This window comes from Ambystoma mexicanum, chromosome 8, assembly GCF_040938575.1.
Source record: "Ambystoma mexicanum isolate Mex_15411 chromosome 8, UKY_AmexF1_1, whole genome shotgun sequence".
Classification (NCBI taxonomy): Eukaryota; Metazoa; Chordata; class Amphibia; order Caudata; family Ambystomatidae; genus Ambystoma; species Ambystoma mexicanum.
The window spans coordinates 297,564,069-297,585,367 of NC_090929.1; the positions used below are offsets into that span (position 1 = coordinate 297,564,069).

Consider the following 21,299-nt stretch of genomic DNA (forward strand, 5'->3'; position numbering starts at 1 on the left):
AATTATTTGCAAGCCATCTACAACCGTAGGCTGTGTATGGCCGCCCGTGCTGTATTCCACACTCTGTCCTGTCTTCATGATGAAGGGAGCTACGAGGGAAGCAAAGACAACATAGACGTGCACCTCCCTCATGCTCTTAAAATGAGAAAATATCTTACCATTTAGTGATGTAACACTTGATTATGAATTCCAAAATCCTTTCCATGAATAATTCACAGGTATGATACAATCACTGTGAAATGCTTTAAACCACCGCTGTTTGTGCAATAAACATGGCGACATATGTAGAATATATAGATTTATGGGTGATAGCTATTAACAACTTGGAAATAGCCCATGAGTGGTTCAACGTGGCATCTGATTGATAACAAAGAAAAGCTCAAGTAGTCTAGCATGTTACTTGGAGATGCCAGGTAGAATACAGCCTTTAGTTGCAAGCTACCCACTAAAAATTGTATGCTGTGCATTGCCCCCTGTGTTGTATTCCACACCCTATCCTGTCCCCATGGATCAGAATGGCAAGGGTGAAGGTAGCTAGGCGGAAGTGCACCTCATTCTCTCGTATTACATGAAAATATTATCTGGCCTCCTGTCACCCTGTTTCAACTCCCTCACCTCTCCTGAAAAAAACAAAGCAATACCTGGTGTCTTGCCACCCACCTTCACCACGCCACAGCTCCCTGACAGTATTGGAGCCACGCATCTGACAATTTAGAGCTCCCACACTGTCAGTGGCTGAGCACGACACTGGCCTTTAATATCGCTGGAGACGCAGCTCTCTGAAACTGCCAGGTTGGTGACTTCTGCACTGTCAGTGAGCTGTACATTCATATACACAGAGTGTTGGGGCTGCTCGGCCTTACTAGAGTCTAAGAAAATCCCAGCAGGCAGATAAAATGTCATATCCTGCTGCAGTGATGTAACAACAGCTGATAATTCCAAAATCCCTGCCACCACATCACATGTGAGGCTATAGCAATTCAAAACCAGTTTATTTGCTAACACACACATATTCCACTGAGGGTTTCCTATTGACATCTGATAGATAACAATAGCTTGAGCTGTCTATGTGGCACTGGGTATTCTGAGGTGAAGTACACCCTGTGGTTGAAAGATACTAAAATATAATGTTTTCTTGTGTATGCCCCCATCCATGCCACTGCGTAGGGAGCATACACTTTTACAAAATCTGATCTGTCAACAATGGACCTACATTACAAGGGGTGAAGAGTGGTGGCATGATAAGACTAAATGCAGCAGCAAATACCAAGTTCCCCCTCCCTTTATCCCCATAGCAACCCAAAAATGAAAACGGCCTAAAAGAAAAATGCTGTATCACTTGCCATGACTCATAGAAATGGATTATGAATTCCACAATCCTCTATCAAGACATCAAAGTAGAAGGATCCTGAATTCTGGAAGGGAAATAGTTGCTAATGGCTTCCAATGGAAGTCCTACACAGCACGTCGCCATTGGTGTAGATCTCACTGGAATTAAATGAACAATAGGCTAAATCCCACAACAATCATTGCATGTGGGCTGGTATGAGTTATGCAAATATTAGCAATAGATTCTGAGGCATTAGACAAAGTGGCACAACAATAACATCTACATCTATCTATGGCTGGATGACATCAAGAGTACATTAAGCTCATGGGAAGTAAAGTCACTCTTTTCCTATATGAAGGTGTCAGGCGGAGCGTTTTCAAGAGTGATGCTCTCCTACCCTCACAGTTTATGAGAATAACAATAATGCTGAAGAACAAACAACTGTATACCAACATAAGTCTATGTTCCATAGATGGTTTCCCTTAATTGCCTTCAAGGAAACCAAAACTACCATTAGTGAAATATATAATTAGATGTTGTTCTTAAACATTGCTGACATTCCTTAAGAGCTCAAATTAAATACATGCGCTTTATTTAGTATAGCCCCGGAGTGACAAACACTTTAGTAAGAATCATGTAAATGACTACCCTTACCTATGATAACCATATGTAATAGTAATTTGAACTTAATCCTCTGAGTATGAACAACTTGCAAATTACTTGGCAACATTCTTCTTATTAGCTTAGGCCTGAATAACCAGGTTACTCACCGTAGTGACCACCTTACCACCTTACTCCTGGTCCATAGTCCACTACAGACAGACAAATACGGATACACATGGATACCCTGCAGACGAAGATAGGCCGCAATCACTGACATCATCTTCGTGAAAAGGAAGCACTCGAGACTGGAAGTGCTCCTCTCCCAAAGAGAAACGGAGATATCTCCTGTGTGGATTCCAAATCAGAATATGCATGTACGCATCCTGAAGATCTACCACGCTGAGCCAATTGCCCATCTGCAAGGAGGACCATATCTGGCTGGGCGTGATCATCTTGAATTTCTCTTGGGGTAGGAAAAGATTGAACTGGGAAAGGTCTAGGATGGTGCGCAGGCCAGCCTGGTTGGGTTTGGGCACCGTAAACAGCCGGGAGTAGAAGCCCTCCCCTTGCTCCCAAAGGGGAACGGGTTCTACAGCTCTGAGGTCCAGAAGCTTCTGCACCTCGGCTTTGAGGGAGGGCAATCCCTAAAGCTGGAAAAGAGGGTTGAAGGGTGGGGTAGGGAGTAGGAGTAAGCGGAAGCCCGCCCGAGCGACTGACAAGACCCATCTGTCTTCAGTGATGGTCTGCTACACCTCCCAATAAGACGCAATGCGTCCTCCCACCGGGGTCTCGTGCGAGCGCGGAGAACCCTCATTTTGTAGGTTTTTCGGTGGTGTTGCCAGCTGAACCTGAGGAGGAGGCTGAGGAGCGGGAGAAAAACCGAGTCCGTTGTTGCCTCTGGCGGTTATTCCCCGAAGGGGTATCCACTCTGCGAGATTTCTGGTCTAGGAAGCCCCTAAAGCCAGAGGAGGGTCGACTTTGCAACAACGGCCGCTGGGTTTTAAAAGGGGTTTTAACAAGGACCGACAAGGACTTAGCTGTCTGAGTGCTATCCTTCGTCTTGGTCAGCTCTACATCTGTTGTAGAATGAAAGAGCTCCTTACCATCAAACGGAAGGTCCAACACCCTGTCCTGTACTTCCTTTGAGAATTTGGTGGCATGCAGCCACGCCTGACGTGAGGTATCAACCCCCAGCATAAGGCCCCAAGCCGAGGAGTCTATGTGATGAGCCACAACCTCCAGGAGATCCTGGGCCAAGACCCTGGTGTCGGATAATCCTGCTTTAAAGTCTTCCAGCTTCTCGACCGGGATGAACTCCTCAAACTCCGACAGACCTTTCCACATCCGCATATTAGCCCCCACTAACACCAGTTCGGCATTGACCTGCCGGAGCTGCAAGGCCGAGTTGGCGAAAATCTTCCTCCCAAGGGAGTCGAGGATTTTATCCTCCTTCCCCAGAACCTGAGTAGCCGTCGTAGAAGAGGATACTGCAGGGCTGGACTGTAAAGTGGCCGCAGCCACCAATGTGGAGGAGGGGGGCGGACAAGACGACAGGGCCACCTCTTCCGAAGAATGCAGCCTGTATCGCCGTCAATTTTCTTACTGACGAAAAGTCCAGAGTGTGGCTTTTCCCAGACCATGCAGACCTCGGCCAGAACGTCCCTCTGCAAGAACAGGCCGGTACGCTCCAAAGGAGACAGGGTGAACGCCCCAGAAAGCACGCCCTCCTGCGGAGCGGGTGCCTCGGGCACCAGAACATCCAAGAAGCACATCATGTCCAGTACCCGGTCATGAAAAGCTCTAATAGAGCGGGGCAGGTCCTCGTTGTTCTGATCGCCCTGCGTGTCATCCGACGGGTCAGGATCCTGCTGAACCATGTCAGGCGCTGCCTTGTCCACGTGGGACAATGGAGGCAAAGGTGGAAGAGTAGTTGAAGGCACCGTAGGTAAAGGGGGCGCCGGCGGAACCACCGGAGGAACGGGTGGAGCCGGAGGCGCAGGTGGACATATTTCTCTGAAAAGCCCTTTGAAATATTCCCTCATGGGGTCGGTATGCATAAGCACTTGAAATTTGCCGAAAAAGGCATCCTCCGAGGACTGTTTCGGAACCGGAGAAGGCCTCTCATGAGGAGGATAATTCCAGGGACGTAACGGGGAAGGTTGCCACACTGGCCCATCTCCCGAAGTATCCACAAAAATCGAAGGCGCCGACCCCACAGGCAACGAAACATTGTGCGGAAGGGGCATCCGAGCATTCCAGTCATAGACTGGACGAAAAGGATGCGCACAAGGAACTCTAGGTTCACCCCCAGAGCCAAGTCCTACACCTGAGGCCGATGGCGTAGTTGTAGGAGTAGCACTCAAAATGGCCACCACGGTTGTGGCGGGAACGGCCGCCATTTTGTCATCACCTGAAGGGAACTGCGGCACGTGAGGAAGTGAGGCAGAGGTCCCCGTTGATGGATCAGGGGTCTTAAGTTTAGCCTTAACGAAGGGAACCTCGGCAGAGCCGGTACTATGAGGCCTGGAATGTTTCTGCGACATACCAACCACCAAATCAGCCTTCCTAGGTCCTCGGCACTGCCGGTAAATGACGAGTTTTCCTTCTTTGCCCCCTCAACAGATCTGGTGTCGCTGCAAGAGAGGGAGCGGTGAGAAACAACCTTCACCGATAAGGCCTTGCCAGGCCTCTCAGAAATGTTGTTAACTTTAGCCTCTCTACGAGGGACCTCGGACACAGGTCTGGTAACAGCCTTACTAGCACTGGCCTCGAACATCCGTTCGGTAACACCAAGCCCAACCAAGTCCTCGGGGCGCACCCCAGTCTTATTTTTGAGGGAAGCCGATAAAGAGGCCTCAGAGCGAGCTCCGGTACCCCACGACTCAGTAGAACTGGGTCTACAAGCATCCCCCACAGGAGGGGCCTTGGAGCGTGCTTCGGTATCCACAGGCCCCTTACAGAGACCCTTGGAGAAAACTCTGGTACAATTATTAGGCCCAAAGGGCACCTCAGGGCAATCCCCGGTGACAGAGCGATCAATGCCCCTCCCGGCATGAGAAGAACCCGGGAAGGTGTCTCCCGGCCGGGGTGCTCTGAAAAGTAAAGAACTTACGGGCGCTTCTTCTTTTCGTCAATAAATGCTTGAAAACGCGAAGGGGGAGTTTGTTGGAACACCTCCTCCCACCGCTCCAACCGACGTTGAAGAGCCCAGACCGAAAGGGAATCGCAGTAAAAACAGGAGTCCCAACAGTGATCCGGACCCAAACACTCTAAACAAGGAGGATGGGGATCCGCCCTCGTGAAGCGTCGGTGACACGATGAGCAATCAGGAAAGTCTAGTTTGAACGACATAGACAGACTAGTACACAATCGCTAGCGAGAGCCAGAGAGCAAAAAAGGGAAGAAAATCTTCCGCGGATGCAAGTGCGTTCAGTCCCAAACGAGCAGAGAAAAGGACTGATGGGCGATGTTCGGGGCAGAGCCAAGGTGGGCGGGGTTACGGCCGCGTGCCGGGCCCCGCGCAAGAAAGAGAGGAAGGACACATTTTTGCAAAATCTTTGGATGCTTTTTACAAAGTGCTCCGGTCCTGTCCCACAGGACGGAGAGATGTCCCATAAGTATGGAGGAAAGGGGATGGGACGTAGGAGTATGTGAAACCACTACCATGAGTATACAACTTGTAGGAGATATACCACCATCCACCTTGTTAGCTTAATCCTCAATGTATAAATATTACCCTTGGTGTACAGCATGTATGATACATGCAAACATTAGCCTTCTTATTTTTGCTCTCAATAAAAGTAGAGCTGTTAGTGGAGCTTCTGAAAGACATGCCAACAATAGCCTTCTTAGCTTCGTCCCCAATGTAACACCACCAACATTAATTTACGGGTTAAAGGAGGCATGCCGGAAGATCAAGTTACTTAACCCTGCCCCTAGTAACGTTCTTTCGACTGGATGTTCCTTCCACGTATTCCTCATCTTTCTATATTATCTTCCAGCTTCATCTGCTTCAGGATTTCATTTTCGGCAGAGGGCGCTGTGCGTCGATGCAGTTGACTTGATGTCCCTCGAGGACTTCTATCCCGGAGTCGACATCATCGTCGGCATATATAGCATAATTAGCACCCGTTGGCTTCAATTCGGTTTTTACACCTTCCTCTATCAAAAATACCCGCGTCAGTGAGTCCCAGACAGTACCAGACTTTGAAAGAGCATAAAGTGTAATGCTTGGAAATTCTACAGCTAGGTAGGTTGGGAGGGGCGCTGAGGAATACGTGGGAGGAACATCCAGTTGAAAGAACCTCATCAGGGGCACGTAACTTGTTCTTCGAAGGAATTGTGTCCTCCCAAGTATTCGTCATCTTTTGATAAGACTCCCAAAGCAGTGTTATATCTTGGAGGAGGGAGTGCGAACTTTCAGATTTAGGATTGGTCATGAACTGAATGTAGGATAGCTTTCCCAAATCCTCCTTCATGGCTAGAGGATAAATCCAGACACTAATGCTTTGCAAATGTGTGAATGGTAGACCAAGTGGCTTCCACACACATCTTTTATAGGCATCCCTCTTTGCCGAGCAGAAGATGTTGCCATGCCTCTTGTGGAATGAACTCTCAGGCCTTGAGTGGGATTTTTCCCAGCCAATCTGTAGAATTCTGTAACAGCAAGAATTATTCATCTGGGCAAGGAACAAGTTACTTACCTGTAACTTTTGTTCTCCAGCATGGGTCTGGCATGGATTCACATGTTCATGAATATTCCCTGTTGTCAGGCTGGGAATCCTCGGTAAAGAAAAAATCAGTTTCAGTTTCGTTTCTGCACTGTCTTTCTACTAATAACCAATCACTGGTCTCTGGGTCATACTGCCCCCAGCCAATGACTGCCCTCTACCTAGGCCCCTCCTCTGGCAGCCATCTTCAGATTTGGTAGCACGTAAAGTGGCAGTATGACCAAGTGAAGAGCCGCAGAGGGGAAGGAGGGAGGGTTCGCATGTGAATCCATGCCAGGCCCATGCTGGAGAACAACAGTTACAGGTAAGTAACTTGTTCCTTCTCCAGCATAGGGTCTGGCATGGATTCACATGCTCATGAATATAAGAATACATAGCAGTACACACATGCACAACCACGGGAGGTGGCAAAAGGCTCAACATTAAGCATTACATAAACTCAACATTAAGCAACTCTTACCTCCTCACCAGGCCCACCTTCAGGCGAACAGGTTGCGCAGCACATTGGCCGACTCTGGACTCCTCCCTGGAATCCCGGTTGACGCAGTAGAATCTCGTGAAGGTGTGCGTCGACCTCCACGTAGCAGCCCTGCAGATGTCCAGCAGGGGCACACCAGACAAGAACAATGTAGTAGCAGCGATTGCTCTGGTCGAATGGGATCTCGGACGGCCGGGCAACGGTCGGTTGGCCAACCGATGACAGTGCATGATGCCGCGGAGAGCCATCTGGAAATGGAAGCCTAGGAGAGAGCCTTCCCTTGGTTCACAGGTCCAAAGTTCAAAAACAGCTGTGATGTCTTCCGAAAACTCTTCGTTCGGTCCAAAGCGCTCTAGCTACATCCAGCAAGTGCAAAGTCCTCTCGGCCGGTGACGAAGGCGACGGAAAGAAAACTGGCAACACCAAGGGCTCGTTAAGATGGAAGTCCGACGGCACCTTGGGCATGAAAGAGGGGTGCGTCCTCAGCACCACCCTCGTATCGTGAAAAGTCAAGCATGGAGGCTTGCAGGATAGGGCCTGAATCTCTCCCACGCGTTGTGCGGACGTAATGGCCACAAGGAACGCTGTCTTCCACGACAGGAACTTCAACGGAGCCGAATGCAAGGGCTTGAATAGCGGCCCCATGAGCCTGGTCAGCACCACATTGAGCTCCCAGGCCGGGGCTGGAGCCTTCACCGGTGGGAACGATCAGAACAGTCCCTTCATACATTCCTTCACCAGTCGATGAGACCACAAGGACGGCCGTCCTGTAGTTCCGGTGTATCGGGAGATCGCTGCCAGATGTATCTTGATGGAAGTTTGAGCTAGTCCAGCTTTGGCCAGCGATAGTAGGTATGGCAGCACTTGAGGTGCCGTAATCCATAGAGGGTTGATCTTCTGTGCACGGCACCAGACAGAGAACCTCTTCCACTTATGTCCGTAGCACTTGAGAGATGAGGACGCCCTGGCCTTTGCAAGAACCTCTCTGCAGTCAGCCGGGATATCGTACCCTCCAAACTCTAGTGCTGCAGGAGCCAGGCCTGCAAGTTCAGCGACTCCGGGTCGTGATGAAGAATGGCGCCTCCCTCTCTGGAGAGAAGATCTGCGTCCGTCAACAGATTGACTGGTGGGGATGCTGAGAGGTCCAGAAAGTCCGGGAACCAGATCTGTCTCGGCCACGCCGGTGCGATGAGGATCCTCCTGCACTAGGACGTCTTGAGCTGGCTGATGAGTCGAAGCAGCAGCGGCAACGGAGGAAACGCATACAGGAACAGGCCGTCCCAGGGGAACGAGAAAGCGTCGTCCATGCTCCTCGGCTGGGGAAACCTGCTGGCGAACCTCTGGCACTTGGAGTTCATCGCTGTCGCGAACCGGTCGATCTGGGGTTTGCCCCATCGATGGAAGAGCCGATCCACTTGATCCTGGTGTAGTTCCCACTTGTGGCACGAGCGCAGCTCCCTGCTAAGTGAGTCGGCAATGGTGTTTTTTATTCCTGCCAGATGGAAGGGAACCAGAAACATTCCCTGGGCGACGGCCCAGTGCCACAGATCCTGGGCCTCCTTGGATAAGGCTGGTGATCTGGTGCCACCATGCTTCCGGATGTAGAACATCGTGGTGATGTTGTCGGTGAAGATCCTCACGACCTTGCCCTTGAGGGACGGGAGGAAAGACTTGAGCGCCCAGAACACGGCGCGGAACTCCAAGATGTTGATGTGGAGAGACCTCTCTTCTGGGAGCCAAAGGCCTCTTGCGTGGAGATCTCCGGTGTGCGCACCCCATCCCTCCAGGGATGCGTCCATCGTCACCGTCTCCTGATGGGCTGGGGTCAGGAAGTCCATGCCCGCCATGAGGTGTGCACGGGTGCCCCAACACTGAATCGCCCAACGGAAAACCTCGTTGAGCGGGATCTTGTCTTCGAAGCTGCCCGCTGCTTGCATCCAGCAGGCATCGAGGAACTCCTGTAGAGGACGCATCCGTAGCCTGCACAGGCGCACTAGGTAGATGCATGCGGACATCATTCCGAGGAGGGACTTGATGGATCTCACCCTGGCCACGTCCGTGGCTAGCAGGCACTGCACTTTGCCTAAGATGGCCTTCGTCCTTTCCTCCGACGGAGACGCCAATCGTTCCACTGTATCGAGCTTCGCTCCCAGAAACAGTGCCGCCTGCGACGGAACCAGATGGGATTTCGGGTAGTTGATGGAGAAGCCCAGCTCCGTGAGTAAGCGGACGGTCTAAGCCGTGTGCTAGACGGCGAGTTCTCTTATCCTTGCACGGATGAGCCAGTCATCCAGGTAGGGGTAGACGTGGATCCCCTGCAGGCGCAGCCGCGCCGCCACTGGTGCTAGGCACTTGGTGAACACCCTGGGTGCTGACTTCAATCCGAATGGCAGAGCTCTGAATTGGTAGTGGCGTCCTTGAACAACGAATCTGAGTAACTTTCGATCCCCTTTTAGGATGGGAATGTGGAAGTAAGCATCCTCCAAGTCCAACGTCGATAGGAAGTCACCCTCCTCCAGCTGTCCCAGCACGTGCTGGACAGTGACCATCCAGAACTTCTGTGCCTTGATGTATTAGTTCAACCAACATAGGTTCAGGATGGGGCGCCAACCGCCTGTCTTCTTTCTGACGAGGAAGTATCTTGAGTATACTCCGGAGCCCCGGAGCCTCTTGGGAATGAGCTCGATGGCACCTTGCTTGAGCATCGCCTTTACCTCCAACAGCAGTTGAGGGACGTGATTTTCCTTCCTGGCCACGGGAGGAATGCGGGGACACTTCTTTTGGAATTCGAGTGTGTGCCTGTGGACAATGGCTTCCAGCACACAACGGATGACGAACTTCACCAGCCGGCCTCCCACCGGGTTGCTTCAGTGGGGGCCCAACGCTACGGCCGGTTCAATCTTGCTTGGAGGCGGCCTTGGCCTCCTTGGCGACGACGACGAGATCCTCCTTGTTTGTCGTTACCTCTGTAGGCTCCCTGGGACGAGGAGCGGGCCGCCTGGCGGTACGTAGAGGAACCACCGCCTGATCCCTTGGAGGCCCCCTGTCTGCCACCGGCGCTCCGAAAGGGCCATCGTTGCTGAAGGACTCCCAGGGCTCGGGCCGTCTCTGTGTCGGCCTGATGGCCTGCAGCGACTCATCCACCGTTTTCCCAAAACGTTTGTTGCCGTCGAACGTCATGTCCAACACCCTGGTCTGCACGTCCTGACGGAAGTCTGTCGCCTTGAGCCAGCCTCGTCGTCGAAGACAAACACCGTTGCCTAACTGGCGAAACCCGGTGTCGGCAATGTCCGTTTCCACCGTTATGGCGTGGTCCGATGCCACCTCACCTTCCTGTAGAATCTCTAGGGCCTCCGCCCTCTTGTCGTCTGGTAGGAAGTCCAGTAGGGGAGCTACCTTGTACCATAGCTCCCTGTCGTAAAAGGCCACAATCGCTAAGGCGTTGGCCGCTTTAATTGTCGTCGCCGCCGACGAGATGACCCGTTGCCCCATTGCGTCCAATTTCTTTCCCTCGCCGTCAGGTGGGGAAGGGGAGGTTGAAGCTGTCGCCCCTGCCGCCTTCTGCTTGGCTGCCTCTGAGACGACCGAATCCGGCGTCGGCTGAGCCCTGAGGCACAAGGGGGTGGCGTCCCTCTTGGCAGGCGTCATGGATGGGTTCTTCAGGACCGCAAGTCCCTCGTCCCAGATATCGTCGAGTAACGGTACAGCGAGGACCGTCTTTCTCTTGGCCTCTCGCCGTTGATAGAGGAAACCTTCCTTCTTCTGTTCCTCGGGGCAGAGCTGGAAGAGCTCAGACGCCCTGGCGATCATGGCGGGAAAGGAGCCAAATTCATCGGGCGGGTAAGGCCGAGGGGGTGGTGATTGGAGGTCCATCCCATCGTCACCACCGTCACCATCCGTCGTCGTGTCTGTCACCGTGTCATCCCTGGGATCCGAGAGGGGGATGAAGGCTCCACGGGCCACGAGGGCATGGGGGGGGGGTGAACTCTCCTCTGCTTGTTCGGAGGGCTTCCCGACGGGCCCAGTTCTGGATCGTCCACCAGGGTTTGTGGTCATCTCGTCCTTATCTCCGTGCATAAGGTTTGGATCGCCATCAAAATGGCCGCCGAGTTGTCCTGAGTCTAGGGCAATAGCTGCGACGGGAGGGCTGTCCGCTCCTCCACAGGGGCCTCGTCGGCACCACCGTTGCTATCTTCGACCACCTCTTCAGGATCTCTCCCGTGGGATCGTACCTTCTCGAACCTCTCGTTGAGGCTCTTCACGGCCTCCACCAGCTCCTGCTTAGAGGCTAAATCCGTGTCCGTAATGGCCACCGCCCCCCCACTTTTTCTACCGGGTTCTTCACGGGGGTCTTGTCGATGGGCCGGAAAGAGGATTCCCTCTGCGGTGGCAGGGAAACTCTGGGCCCCGAGGTCGCCTCCACTGGTGTAGCCTCCACAGGCTTCGCCAGGGTCGCCGCGACTCCCTCGATAGAGGCCTTAGCCGGGTGAATCAAGGCCTTCACCACCTTGGGCGTGCTTGAAGCCTTCACCTTGGGGGGAGGGTCACCGCCTCGCTTCCCCTCAGCTGAATCCTTCGAGATCGACCAGGACCTCTCCAGAAGCTTACCCGGGTTCTCGGATTTCCTCTTCTCCGAACCAGAGCGTTGGCTCGTGGTTGATGGTGCCGGGGAAGGTGCGCCCTGCCTGGAAGCCGAAGAGCCCGACCGTTCGGCGCTCCCGGTGCCCGCGGACTCGCGGTGCTTAGCCTTCTGTTGGGCCCCCGTCACCGGGGTGCCCTCACAGGACTAAGAAGACCGCTCGGATCTTTTCTTCTTCTCACCTGCTGGGCCCTTCTCCAGCCAGCCGGCAAGGCGGGAACGACGATCCCTCATGGTCCGTTCCAATAGGTTCTTGCAGAACGCACAGTCCTTCTCCACGTGCGTCTTGTTCTCATGAAGGCAGTAGAGACACCTCGAATGCTCGTCCTCCTTGAAAACATTCTGTAAACCGCATCCAGGGCAGTTCCTGAACAGCTTGGATCCGGGCGTCGAGCTACCATTGTCCTGGGCCGCGTCCATGGTAGGCCTCAGATCTTCTGGAATCCTCCAAGAAGCGTCATTCGACGAAAACTTCACCCTTGAGGGGCGTAGGAAATTCCGAAACGGGTCCCCGTTGATCGGAAGAAGAAACGGTGGAGCTTGAGGCTCGATTTAACCGAAAAATGAGAAAATCTCCTTGAAAAAGTGCGAAAATGCAGCAAAAGCTTGAGAGCTATAGCACGAGGACTCCCAAAACTTGAAATGCGGTAAAAATCTGAAGATGGCTACCAGAGGCCCCTCCTTAGGTAGAGGGCAGTCATTGGCTGGGGGCAGTATGACCCAGAGACCAGTGATTGGTTATTAGTAGAAAGACAATTCAGAAACTAAACTGAAACTGATTTTTTCTTTACCGAGGATTCCCAGCCTGACGACGAGGAATATTCATGAGCATGTGAATACATGCCAGACCCCATGCTGGAGAAAGTTTGTTTTGTAAGTGGAAGACCCAGTTTGTGTCCAGTGCACCCAATATAAAGCTGATCGTGTGGACGTATTTTTAGCATTTGTGAAACATAAAAGCTCAAACCCTTCTGGGATCGAGCCTATGTATATCTGATACACTTTTTGGCAAAAAATAAGGTTTAACTCTAAGGACAAACTTCTCCTTGTAAAACATAGTAAATGGAGGCTTGCTACATAAGGCCAGCAACTCACTCACCCTGAGGGCTGATGTTAACGCGACTAACAGAATGAGTTTGAAAGTTAGTAGTCTTAGTGGACATGAATGGAGTGGCTGAAAGGGAGCACACATCAGAAATTTCAACACAAAATTAAGGTTCCAAATTGGTACTTGAAAAGGTGAAGGAGGGAATGCGTTACTGAGTAACTTCAGAAATTGTATGATTAATGGCATCTTTAAGTAGGATACCTCTTCCGACGTGCGCTTGAAGATTGAAAGAGCTGCCAAGTATCTTTTAATGGTCCAAATCTGGAGCCCCAGATTTGGCAACTGAAGTAAAAGGGACAGCATCATAGGTGTATTGCACTGAAAACAGTCCACATCCTTTTCCCTGCACCAGCTGCAGAATTTGTTCCGATGGCTGCGTTACAAGTATTTAGTTACTGGCCTTCTGTCCCGAAAGCAAAACTCCATTACGTCATCAGGGAGGTCCCAATCCTTATATCTCAACCTCTCAGAGACCATGCGAGAAACTTGGGTGTCTTGACCTCTAGATGGAGAACCTGATCCTCCTCTTGCGAGAGAAGGTCCTCTCTTTGTGGAAGACGCATTGGTGGGCAGATGGACATGTCCAGAAGGTCCGGGTCCCACGTCCTCCTGGCCCAATTCAGGGCAATAAGGTTCATGGATTTCCCGAACTTTCTCAACCTCCTGATCATGTGAAGAATGACGGGGCAGGAGGAAACACGTACAGGAGCAGAAACTCCCAGTGCACTATGACTGTGTCTCCTAGAGCTCCTCTTTGGGGAAATTCCCTGTAGCAGAACAGTTTGCACTTCCAGTTGACACTGGTTGCAAACAGATCCACTAGTGGGGTTCCCCAAAGGGCAAAGATCTCTTGAAGGACTTCCTGAGCTAGTTCCCACTCATGGGAGACTGTGCTCTGCCTGCTCAGAGCATCCGTCGCCCTGTTCTCCTCTCCGGCTAGATGAACCGCCGACGGGGAGATTTTCACCAGAAAACTTATGCCTGCCATATTTCTAGAAGTGTTAGCTATTGCAGAAAAAAGGAACTGAAGACAACGGGCGCTGCACGTGCTATATATACCGACGATGATGTTGACTCCGGGATGGAAGCCCTTGAGGGACAGCGAGTCGAATGCATCGACGCACAGCACCGTCTGCTGAAAAATAATTTCCCAAGCAGCTGATGCTGTAAGATAATGTCAAAAGATGAGGAATATGTGCAGGACACAATCCATTCAAATTGGCCATTTCAGTGTAGCCCTTGATATAAGACCACCACCCTTAGTTTACAGCTTGTATAAGACAATTCAATATTAACTTTGTAAGGTTAGGCCTTGATGTAATGTCCGCTCCCTCAGGACACAGCTCCTGCGAGAATTGTCAACATTATCATCTTTAGCTTAACCTCTATTATCACAGCATCACATTTGGTATGTAGCTCGCGGAGTCATCCCATAATAACCCTTGTTAGCTTAGCCCTCGAGTGGTGTACTAATGGTGGAGTTCTTCCATCAAAGGCCAAAGCTGGGGTATGTAACAGCTCACTGGACCGTTTCAGCAAAAGCCTTGTTACCCTAGTATTTAGTTCAAGAACTCCACCATTAATCTTACACGAGGCATGTCAATATTAATTAGCCTTCTTAACATGATGCTGAATATAAGAACATCACACTCTGTGTACAGAACCCAGGAAGCATGCACACATGAGCCTTCTAAGCGTATCCCCAATGTTACAATGCCACAGGCTACACAGCTTGAAGAGACATACTAACATTAGCCTTGTTAGCTTAACAAAGGAGTTGCCAGTTGTTTTCAACTACAACTCCTGTGATCCCTCACTACTGACTATGCTTGCTCCAGCAGGCAGGAGTCACAGTGTGAAACACCAATAGAGCCTTGCAGACCATTATCTTAGCCCTTTATGTAAGAACTCCACCATTAGTACAACACTCAGGGAACACATGTCCTCATCAGTCTTGTGAGCATAACCCTCACTGCAAGGACATTACAGTTGGTATATAGCACACCGGGGACATGTCACTGTTAGCATTGATAGTGTAACGCTCCATATATAAGCCTCACCATTAGACTATTTCTCATTGGTAATATGTCAACATTAGCCTTGCTACATAACCTCCTCGATATAGGTGCATCCACAGATGGTATACAGATAACAGGAGACATGTCATAATTAGCATTAACATTTTTAGCTAAGCCTCCAATTTAATAATACCACACTTAGTACAAAGCTCGTGGATCAATGCCAACATTAGCCTTGTTAGCCTTGTTAGCATAGTCCTTGATAAACAAGCATCATATTAGTATACAGCTCCTGGGAGACATATCAACATTAGCATTGTTAGCTTAGTACACTGTGTAAGGACAACACTGTTAATATAAGGCTCACATGAGGCATGTCAACAATAGCCCTGTAACCCACTCCTGGTTATACAGCTCACAGGAGACATTGTAAAATTAGCATTGATAGTGTAGCCCTCCATATATAAAGACCGCTATGAGTATACTTCTCAATGGGGACATGACCACATTAGCCTTGTTAGCTTCACCCTTGATATAAGAACACACACGACCCTCAGTATAACACCTTACAGGAGATATAGCAACATTCACGCTATTGGGGTAGCCCTCAAAACAATAACACACCTTTAGTACAAGGCTCATAGGAGACGGCCATTTTAGCATTGTAAGCGTAGCCTTTATTATGACACTACATCAATGCTGTTCAAACATGTTTAATGCCAAACGCCCTTGAGTACAAATATTGTTGCCAAGCCCCCACCCCACCTCCTTGAGTAAGAATATTGTCCTCCCCTCCCCCAGATGCCATATCTGATTACATTAAATATTAACAGCTGTCAGTGCCCTTTCTTGTATAAGACCCTCTTGGCCTCTTCTGGACATTCTTCGCCCCACCCCCTACGGACGCAGCCCCATAGTTTGAAGACTACTGCACTAAGCTTAGCATATAGCACACAGCAGACATGTTGGGTTAGCATGTTTACCCCATGGAAGAATATCACCCTTGGTATTGACCATAACACATCATCAGAGCACATGCAAGGTTGACGACAAACGGAGTGTAGGTGACACCATAGTTTAACTCTGCGCTTGACATACCGCACACAAGGCCCGCAGATGTGGTTAGCACAGACGAGCTACTCACATTGTACAGAATGTCCGTCCAACCTTCCATCGTGATACATTGAAAGACGGTGAGGATAGCAAACAGAATGTTGTCGAAGTTCGTGATTCCAAAATTGGGCCCTTCCCAGTACATTCTGCAGATGGTTCCGTTTTCACATTGCCTAGCGGGAGCCTCTTCTCCACATGGAAAGTCGCCCATAATCTCACCTGTTAAGAGATGCAAAGCACACGGTCACTGACTGCCAGGCCCGAGAGGTCGGTCACACACCACAATGAACTCCAGAAGGAGCCTCGCTCAAATCAGCCAATGAAAGACAGTGCAATTCGTGTTTTTGTATCCTGACACACAAAGGTCTGGGAACGTCCAGTAACATAAAAATACAGAGACCACACAGTGCTACAGAGGAGACACAAGAAAAACCACATAGTAAAATAAATTCTGTTGGAAGGGCCAGGTTAGTTCAACTGATGCACAGCTCATAGGGTGGTGGGGAGACTGAGAGCTTATTTTTATTCAATTGTTCCTAACTAACATAACATTACATACGTTCGCCAAACAATGGGGATCAGAGATCTTGTCGTGTCACTTTCAGTGATGTCACTGAGGACACAAGGTTCATGTGATGTCACAACTTCCCCAGCCATGACTAGTCAAACGAGGTCAGAATCTCATAATCCATAAAAGCCTCACTCGTTAGCCCTCCCATCATTGCAACCCCTCCCTTGAACACACTGCCTGCTGCAGTCATGCCTCTGCATTGCTTCTCACGTCTGCTGCAGATCGTCTTGGGCTCTGAACTGGGTCACCAAGGTTTCCCACACAAACCTGGAGGGGACTTAGTGAGGCAAGAAAGGCAATAATGGCAAAGAAATAAAGAGTCCCCACAAGGAGCGCTCACTGAAGGCTCTGTTAATGAGTCTGGTCCAGTTAGCACGCCTGGTCTCTTTGTTATGAACTAATCCCTCACAAAGAGGGCTCCTGCAGGACCAAATGCACTATTAGCCCCGGAGCTAGAGCTACAACAAGCCGCGTCAGGAACAAGAAAGAGCTCAAGCTCCAAGGATGCAGGGTGAGGCAGAAGGAAAGAGGACAGGAGGGGGCAGGGAATGAAACAAGGCATTACAGACGTGATGGACTGGAGAGTCAGAGACTGGAGATCAAAGGAGAATTGCGACACTGGCACGATTGCACCATGCATTTCCCACAATGTGGCCATGAGGGAGTGTACTGGAAGTTAATGTCCGTCTGTTGTACTAGGCCATGCCTGAGGGAAGTTACTGAAAGCTAGGGTCTGTGTCTAATCTGAACAACCCATGCATGAAGGAAGGTAGCGGATCTTATGGTCTTTGTGCTGTTAACACGTCCTGTATGTAATACAGTAATGGAAGCAAGTGTGTGTGAACTGTAAATAAGACCTTCATAACAGAGGCTACTGGAAGCTAGGGTCTGTATGCTGTGAATAGGTCATGCATCAGGGATGGTAATGCAAGCGCGGGTCTGAGTGCTCTGTCCAAGGCATGAATGATGAAAGGTATGGGAATCAAAGGTCTCTGTGAGGGGGACAGGGCAAACATGAGGCATTTGCTAGAAGCTGTGGTCTCTTTGCAAGCTCTCAACAGTACATGCATTAGGGAAGGTACTGGAAACAAAAGTCAGTGTGTGGCCATCATGAAGGTGGACACTGAAAGGTACGGTTTGTGTGCTGTGAATAGTACATGAATGAGGGAGGGTAATGTATGCTAGGCTTGTGTGACTGAACATGTCATGTAGGAAGGAAGGTTACTAGAAGCTACTCGGTCTATATAAAGTGAACAGACCATCCCTGAGGGGGAGTGTGCAAAGCCAGGCTCTGCAGGGTTGTTAAAATGCCATACATGGAGGAGGAGTGTACTGAAAACTAGGGTTTGTGAACTAGCCATGTATGAGGGATGGTAATGGAAGCTAGGGCTGGTGTGCTTGAGCAAGTGATGTATGAGTGATGGTACTGGAAGCTAGGTTCTGTGTGCTTGTGCAAGTCATTTGTGGGGGAAGATACTGGAAGCTAGGGTTTGCATGCTGTGAACAAGTCATGTATAAGCGATGGTTCTGGAAGCTAGGGTTTGCGTGCTGTGAACAAGTCATGTATGAGGTATGGTACTTTTTTTTTATTTGTTTTGGTTTTAAATGAAAAACCTTTACAAAATCTTCAATAATACATAAAAACAATTTAAAAAAAAGAATAACATTATACAGGAAAACTAGAAAAAACAATCCAGCCATCCAAGGGCAACAAAGCCAAACCTAAACTGGGCCCTCATTTTTCTCATGCGATTGACAGGTGACTTTAGGACTTGAGAGTATAGAGAATTTTTCCAGAAATTTTGGCCGTAAGCATGATTTCTTGACCAGCAATCAATCTATCCCAAAACACATCACCCATCAAGCTCTCCTCTTTGGTCACGAATCTTCCGAGTAATAAAAGTCTTATTTCCCAAGTACCTTCGCAATCCATCAGCCGATGTCTGAGGGACTGGTGGCTTGGAGACTCACAATATTTGCACAGTTTTTTAGCTTTGTCACCCTGGTTTCTTCTCGCCAAGACTCCCCTGAATAGGCTATGTTAAGCCTTAGCCTCAAAAAGTTATTTCTTATAGCTCTTTCTGGAAACTTTTGGAGATAGCGAGGGAGAGAATCAAGCTTTCTATCCGCCTTAAGAAAAAGGTTTGGAGGATTAAGGTTTCTAACTCCATCGAAGGTAGCTATCCAATCTCTTGTTTCTAATAGCTTTTTTACTTTCAAGGGATTACAGGCGAGAGTTTCTGATGTTAATTCAAGCCGAAGCAAGATGTCTCCCACTTTCTTCTCCAGGCCATTGAGATGCTTAGATTTGGCTTTTTTGAGATGTTCATTTACATCAAAGAAAAGAGTGGACTGGCCAGCTGTTTTTATTTCACGGTACAGAGAAAGAAGTTTCCAGTCCACTCGACAGCCCAAAGATGTCAAACCTAACTCAAACCTAAGACTCACTAGTGGGGTACACATTGGAAGATTTAAAGACTTTTTCCACAGGAGACCTTCAATTTTGTCCCAGTTATAATGCCAAAGCAGAGGCTTTGCTTCCAGTCCATACAAGAGAACTGGGACTGCTTTGGCTATATAATATTTGATTAGGGGGAGAAGTGAGAATTTACAAAATTTTCCATTCAGTTTCTTCATTTGCGAGATGATCTTGAAGCCTTTGTCTGAGATAGCCGTAAAGACTTTAGTCTGAGCGGGGGAAGCCGAGATTTCATAGTCAAGATAAGTGAGCTCCTCGACCCGTGGGACTACTTTTCCATCCAGAACCCACTTTCTAGAGCCTAGGTTCTTTTTAGAGTGCTTAAAAATGAAGATCTTGGATTTCAAGGGATTAATTAGTAGCCCATTTTGTGTAGCATATTCCCCCAGTACGAACAAAAGCCGCTGCAGACCAATGGCCGAACTGTCCAACAAAACGAAATCGTCTGCATAGGTCAGCCAATGTATTCTCCTTCCATTTAACCTATGGCTGGCCAATGATGATGATTCCAAGAAATCTCCTAGACCTGACAGATATAGGTTGAAGAACAGAGGAGCTCCCAAACAGCCTTGCCGCACCCCTTTAAAAACCAGTATTTTTTCTGACAGGTGACCCAAATCATCCAACCTCAGTCTTACAGTGGTGTTCCTGTGGAGTTCCATGAGCATCGTTAATAGAGAGGCAGGCATCCCCCAGCTATGTAGTTTCCGCCACAAAAGAGATCTATCGACTAGATCAAATGCTCTAGACAAGTCAACCCAAGCGCCAAAGAGGGGCACACCCTCTTTCTCATTAGTCTTTTCACTCAGTAGATTCAGAATGAGCCCATTGAGGCTGGGAGAGAGCCCTTTTCTGAAACCTGTTTGGTGCTGTGAGAGGATATGCTTAGAATCCACCCAGGATGTGAGGTCTTTTAACAGCAGCTGCATAAAAAGTTTACTATCAATATCAAGGAGGGGGATGGGGCGGTAATTTGCCGGTCTTAACCTATCGCCCCCCTTGAAAAACGGAATAACTAATGCGTACTTCCATAATGGAGGGAAGACCCTATTTAGGAGAATTTCCTTGAAGAGGTGGTTTAACAGCTGTGCCCACATAGTCGGGTTCTTTTTAAGAACCTGATAAGTGAGACCATTAGGACCAGCCGCCTTTGATGTGGAAGAAGAAAGTATGAGATCCACTATATCCTGTTCCTCAAATGAAAGGGTCCAATGTGGGTCTGATGGTAAAATAAAATCTGTAGAACCAGTTGGTTGAAAATTGTCTGACAGATATGTCACCTTTTCTTGCTCTGGGACCAAGTTACAAAGAGAGCTGTTATGGCCGGTCTCTAATTGGTTCAGCGCCGCCCAGAAATTTCTGCAGTTGTTTGCATTAAGTAAATAGAGCATTCTCTCTCCATCTTCCTGTAATTTCTGGTGTTTATGATTTTTTGACCAATTTCTATAGGCCAATCTTAGGTCTTCTTTACATGTGATCAAATCAACCTGATTGTTTTTTATATGACGCAGTGTTTGTCGCAAGGATCTTTTCCTCTATGGTACTGGAAGCTAGGGTTTGCGTGCTGTGAACAAGTAATTTATAAGGGATGGTACTGGAAGCTAGGGTTTGCATGCTGTGAACAAGTCATGTATGAGGGATGGTCCTGGAAGCTAGGGTTTGCGTGCTGTGAATAAGTCATGCATGAGAGATGGTACTGGAAGCTAGGGTTTGCATCATGTGAACAAGTCATGTATGAGGGATGGTCTTGGAAGCTAGGGTTTGCGTGCTGTGAACAAGTCATGTATGAGGGATGGTCCTGGAAGCAAGGGTTTGCGTGCTGTGAATAAGTCATGCATGAGAGATGGTACTGGAAGATAGGGTTTGCATGCTGTGAACAAGTCATGTATGAGGGATGGTCTTGGAAGCTAGGGTTTGCGTGCTGTGAACAAGTCATTTATAAGGGATGGTACTGGAAGCTAGGGTTTGCATGCTGTGAACAAGTCATGTATGAGGGATGGTCCTGGAAGCTAGGGTTTGAGTGCTGTGAACAAGTCATGCATGAGAGATGGTACTGGAAGCTAGGGTTTGCGTGCTGTGAACAAGTCATGTATGAGGGATGGTACTGGAAGCTAGGGTTTGCATGCTGTGAACAAGTCATGTATAAGGGATGGTCTTGGAAGCTAGGGTGTGCGTGCTGTGAACAAGTCATTTATAAGGGATGGTCCTGGAAGATAGGGGTTGCATGCTG

At 49.3% G+C, this 21,299-nt stretch overlaps 1 protein-coding gene across 5 annotated transcripts in view; it reads right to left on the minus strand.

Annotated features, from left to right (window-relative positions):
* Nucleotides 1-21,299, minus strand: part of CACNA1B (calcium voltage-gated channel subunit alpha1 B) — a 2,298,664-nt gene that overhangs the window by 1,413,280 nt on the left and 864,085 nt on the right. For all 5 annotated transcript variants that reach the window (XM_069609698.1, XM_069609696.1, XM_069609700.1 and 2 more), the window contains exon 6: nucleotides 16,051-16,238. In XM_069609698.1, the coding sequence (XP_069465799.1) occupies nucleotides 16,051-16,238 (188 nt within the window). The remainder of the gene's footprint in view (nucleotides 1-16,050; nucleotides 16,239-21,299) is intronic.